The sequence below is a fragment of the Syzygium oleosum genome, unplaced genomic scaffold (assembly GCF_021117445.2).
Source record: "Syzygium oleosum isolate NSW1041296 unplaced genomic scaffold, Sole_v2.1 Sole_v2.10, whole genome shotgun sequence".
Classification (NCBI taxonomy): Eukaryota; Viridiplantae; Streptophyta; class Magnoliopsida; order Myrtales; family Myrtaceae; genus Syzygium; species Syzygium oleosum.
In genome coordinates, this window is record NW_026607494.1 from 1,781,445 (window position 1) to 1,786,587 (window position 5,143).

Here is a 5,143-nt window from a genome sequence, read left to right on the forward strand (position 1 = left end):
CTCTGAGAAGGGTTGAAGGAGCAACAACACCGTGCTAAAGCCAACGAACATAAAAAAGAACGAACACTGCACACATCCGACGGCGTCTCTACTTGATTTTGTCGGTAAGCATATCTCAGAATTATGTAATGTCAAAAGATAAAGAACTCTGACCAAATAAAAATAAAAATATAAAGAACACGAGGCGCACGGCCATGCAATAGTTCCAGAGAGAGCAAGTCAAAGGGAAGAGGTAGCATGCACGTTGCTTTCCTCCCTTCCTTCTCTCTCGTCGCCCATTTGCTGCACTTTGCCCTCTTGTTCATTCACGACCAGGTAATTAAGAGTTGGCCGTTCTTGAGCCTTTCAATGCCGTTGAAAAGTCTCTCTCTCTCTCTCTCTCTCTCTCTCTCTCTAAACGTTTGATTCCCGTGTTTTGTTTTGACTTTCCTCGTTTTGAATTGCCTGACCTTCCATCTTGATATATATAACGAAGCCACTCCAAACAAATTCACAATCTTCTCAGCTATCACTTATCTCCTCTCTCATCACAAGAGTTCATCAATCATCACACTCGATTGCACTTGGAGCCGGCATCGAGATTGCATCATCAGCTCATCGATCCGGCCACATCGTGCCACGAGGGAATGGACAACAATGAAGTGGAAGTGCCTCCATTCTTCCTCTGCCCCATCTCGCTGGAGATCATGAGAGATCCGGTCACCGTCTCAACGGGGATAACCTATGACCGAGAGAGCATCGAGACATGGCTGTCCACGTCCAAAAAAAGCTTGTGCCCCGTCACCAAACAGCTGATCTCCGATGCAGACCTGACCCCGAACCACACCCTCCGCCGCCTAATCCAATCGTGGTGCACCCTCAACTCGTCGAACGGCATCGAGCGAATCCCAACCCCCAGGGCTCCCATCAGCAAAGCCCAGATCACTGAGATCCTGCGAGATGCCGAGAAGCCTCAGCTCCAGCAGAAGTGTCTTAGGCAGCTGAGATCTATCGCTTCTGGTAATACTTCGGCCAAGCGTTGCATGGAAGCTGCCGGTGCCATCGAGTTCCTGGCCTCGGTGATAAAAACCACCTCACAAGATCAGTCGTCAGCATCAGAAGATGGGTCACTGCTCGACATCAAGAAACCGAGAGATGATGCGCTGTGCATCCTCTACAATCTCCAGCTCTCCGAGCCGAGCCTAAAGAGCCTTGTGGCCAAGGATAGTGAGTTTACTGAGTCGCTCACACACATCATGCAGAACAGGCCTTACAAGTCGAGGGCGTATGCGGTGCTGCTGCTCAAGTCAATGTTCGAGGTCGCCGAGCCGATGCAGATCATCACGTTGAGGCAGGAGTTCTTCACCGTGGCAGTCCAAGTCCTGCACGACCAGATTTCTCAGCAGGCCACCAAGGCCACGCTGAAGCTACTGATAAACTTATGCCCTTGGGGCCGAAACAGGATCAAAGCCGTCGAGTCCAGGGCAGTCTCTGTATTGATCGAGCTGCTTCTTGATTGTTCTGACCGCAGGACCTGCGAATTAATGTTCATGTTGTTGGAGATGCTATGTCAATGGGCCGAGGGGAGATCGGAGTTGCTAAGGCACGGAGCGGGCATCGCAGTCTTGTCGAAGAAGATACTTAGGGTTTCGCATGTGGCTAGCGAGAGGGCGGTTCGAATTCTGCTCTCTGTCTCCAAGTTCTCGGCAACGGCAAGCGTGGCGAAAGAGATGTTGCAGTTGGGCGTTGCCTCGAAGCTGTGTTTGGTTCTGCAAGGGGACTGTGGGAGGAAGATCAAAGAAAAGGCGACTGAGATACTGAAATTGCACGCCAGGGTTTGGAAGCACTCTCCTTGTATACCCTCCAATTTGCTCTCTTCATACCCATCTTGAAAGTGGACCACTTGTTGTACCAAATCAATCGTGATCAAGGCAAGAGCTTCGACAGTATTTCAATGGACGAGCTCAGTGACATGTTCTCCTACTTGGAGGAACAAAAGATGGCGTCAAACAAAAGGATCGAGTATACTTGGGAAGTTTCTGATCCGTCGGGCCGCTTTGGCTTGATGGTAGAACGGACGGTCCGAGTAGAGGGCAACAACAAGCCTCGAGCATGGGGTCGATTGTTCACCGATACGACGAGCCACAGCAGTGCTTTGGCATGCTAAGCATAAAGAACTACCTGATGTGGCCACTATACCCATGTCTTCACAATACTGTTTCGCATGACTTTGAAACTGTTACGAAAGTCAGTAATTTGAAGACGATCATAAGTGTTTTGAACAATGAGAGGGTGACGGTCCGTTACTCTTATCGCCAGCAACCGACCCACCATAGCCACAAAATAATTTGCTGAGAACCGGATGACTTACTCATCAAGTGTTAGAAAATTAAAATATAAAAATAAATTTGTTCTTCTTATGTTTCTTTGTATAAGAGACAAGTCGTGTCGAGTAAAAAAAAGTGAATCTATAGGGATTGTACCCCTCAATTTTTTTCTTCTTCTAGGGGACAGAGTTGTGGATTCCCCAGTTTTACATTAATTTCGTGCTTCCGCACACCTAATAATAAAAGTTCTAACAAAGGATCATGTGTCGCGCGTGATATTTTGCGGCATTACAGTGTGGCTTGGGTCACCCCTAGCGATAGGGGTGAGCATGACTCTAGGGTAAAACTGAGAATTGGAGAATCAGACCGGTGGAGGTTTCAAGTTTCAAGATATGCAGAGTGGGTTCCAAATTCTAAAAATAGAGGAACCGATTTCGACGAGTATTCCAAGTTCTAGGCAAGGCTTTGTGTTTTTCTTGTTATATGTCTTCACGTAATTCTGCAGTATTCTATGACGTCCGATGATGTGTGTAATTTGAAACCACTAATCTGATCTTCTATATCCAACAATATCCATAACTGAGATTTTAACTTTGTTAATGTTTAATATTCTTCATTGTCTAAATGTGAGTTGTGGTCAGTGGATTGCAATAATAGATAGTGGTCATTAGATTTGATGATTCATTGCAATTGTTCAATTAAGAATACAGGTAAAACCTGAATAGACCTTGAAATCGACCCTGAAACTTGTGATAGGTTTAAAAAATATGGGAATCGATTTTGAGTATGTAGAGTACGTTTCAAGTTTCAAAAATATGAAAATCAATTTCAATGAGTAGATTACAAGTTTCAGATGGAACCTAAATCGATCCTCGAACCGCTCACTTCTACCTGGCGAGATCTGGCTAGCCTTGGGTTGTGCTACACCGACAATCATTGCCTAGGTCGTCGCAACCCTAGCCACCACCAGTCTATGGGCACTGGCCCTACAAGTGGCCTTGGTGCTTGCTAGGTTGGCGTGCCTCTCACTTTTTGTTTTTTTCTTTTTAAACTCAATACGTTTTTATATTTTTATTTATATTTTATCTATTTTAAAATTTTTAAAATTTTGGAAAGCCATACAGGAGCCACATCAACACCACATCACCATTTAACCGTGACTATCGACTCCATCAGTATTTTCATTTACTATATTAACATTATAACAAACTTAATAAAAAGAAAAACATATTGTTTAGAACATTGGGAATTACATTAACAAAATTGAATAAATTGAAAAAAAATGTAAGAATTACCCGTGCATAGATTTTTCTTTTTTGGTCGAAGCATAGAGATTACTTGCCCCGTAATTTTTTTTTTTTCCCTTTTAGCTTCCACTGTTGAAGTAAATATGTTATGTGTATATTATAAAATTTATATTTAAATTCCTTCACAAATTCAACCGGTTGCCCGGGGCTTATGGAACTAATATTTGGTCACAATTGCACCGTTGTCAATGGAAAACAACGGTACTGTCCTCTTAGCAAGGTTCACCTGTGTTTTATTGGAACACAATAACAATAATCTAAAATTAGTTAGTAATTTAATTAGAGAGAATATGATAAAGAATAAAATAAAGGGTAGAAATTATGATAAGTCATGCAAATGAGAGTTGGTAATTTATTGAAAAATATAGTAGTTTTCAAGCAAACAAATAACCGGTAAGTGAACCAAATGAGTTTGACCAAAAAAAAATCAAATGAAAATTGATAACCGAAAATTAGTTGGTAAATTTATCAGAGAAAAGTTGGTTAATAAGCATAGGTTGATAATTTCTTGGAGTTGACAAATTTGAAACATTGCTAAGGTACGCAAATTATAGTCCGTAGTTCATTAAAAGAGTTGGAAAATTTTTAAACAAAATCATAAACATCGGTAATTTCCAATAAAAGTTGGTAACTTTTAGTGACAAGTGTCAAACAAACAATTTACGGACTACTATTTTTCACCTAGATCAGTTGAAACTTATCAACTTTAATAGTAATTTACCATCAAGAAAAATTCTTTCCTTAGTCTGGAAGTGCAACTATGACATTCAAATCTTAGGGTGGTTGAAAGATGTTCTATTAAGGACTCGTAAGTCAACACCCACCTCCAAAGGGTCTACTTCGACTAATTTTTTTGGGAACTTGGTCCACATGGATCGGATTGGATCGTTATGAATGGTATGAGAATATGACCCTCTCAAATAGATACGTGGTTCGTGGACGAATTAGGCCCAGACCTGATCTAAAGAGGGCAAGGAGTAATCGCATGGGCAAGAGAGCCCAAATAAGGTGTGGGTCCCGGCAAACATCTAGAATAGTGGAGGAGGTAGAAATGAACATAACCAAATATCAAATTGGAAAAGTTCATTGGCGGGCCAACATTGAAGATGATGTCGATTCTTGAAAGTGGGGGAGTTTGTAATGTTTCAAGTCCCATGTCGGTTTGAATATGCCCTATTGAGTTAATCATAAGCTACCATCAACCCCAAATGGTCACCACTCGGTGTAGTCACTCATAGTTTTGCTTTTGCAGACTCAGGCCATGTGAAATGGGTCAGATCGTTATAGCAACACTAAAATCGTCCTATAATTTTATTGAACGACAAACACCAATGCCTTTAAAAATTGTAGAAGAGTAACTACAGGGTAATTAGAGTTTCTCTCTCCACAACAACGATGCTGAATAGTTGGTACAATGTTTTCAATACATGGATGATAAATTTCACAAAAGTAAGTTCAAAATTTCAATGTCTTGCTCTTTATGCTAGCATATTGCAAGTTTTTTTATTTTTTTGCTTATCCCGTACTCCT

At 41.7% G+C, this 5,143-nt stretch overlaps 1 protein-coding gene across 1 annotated transcript; it reads left to right on the forward strand.

Moving 5' to 3' along the window:
- Window positions 1-511: 511 nt before the first annotated feature.
- LOC115678673 (E3 ubiquitin-protein ligase PUB23-like) lies at window positions 512-2,504 on the forward strand. Its single transcript, XM_030602079.2, has one exon. The coding sequence runs from the start codon at window positions 627-629 to the stop codon at window positions 1,869-1,871; it is 1,245 nt and encodes a 414-aa protein (XP_030457939.2). The 5' UTR covers window positions 512-626; the 3' UTR covers window positions 1,872-2,504.
- The last annotated feature ends 2,639 nt before the right edge of the window (window positions 2,505-5,143 follow it).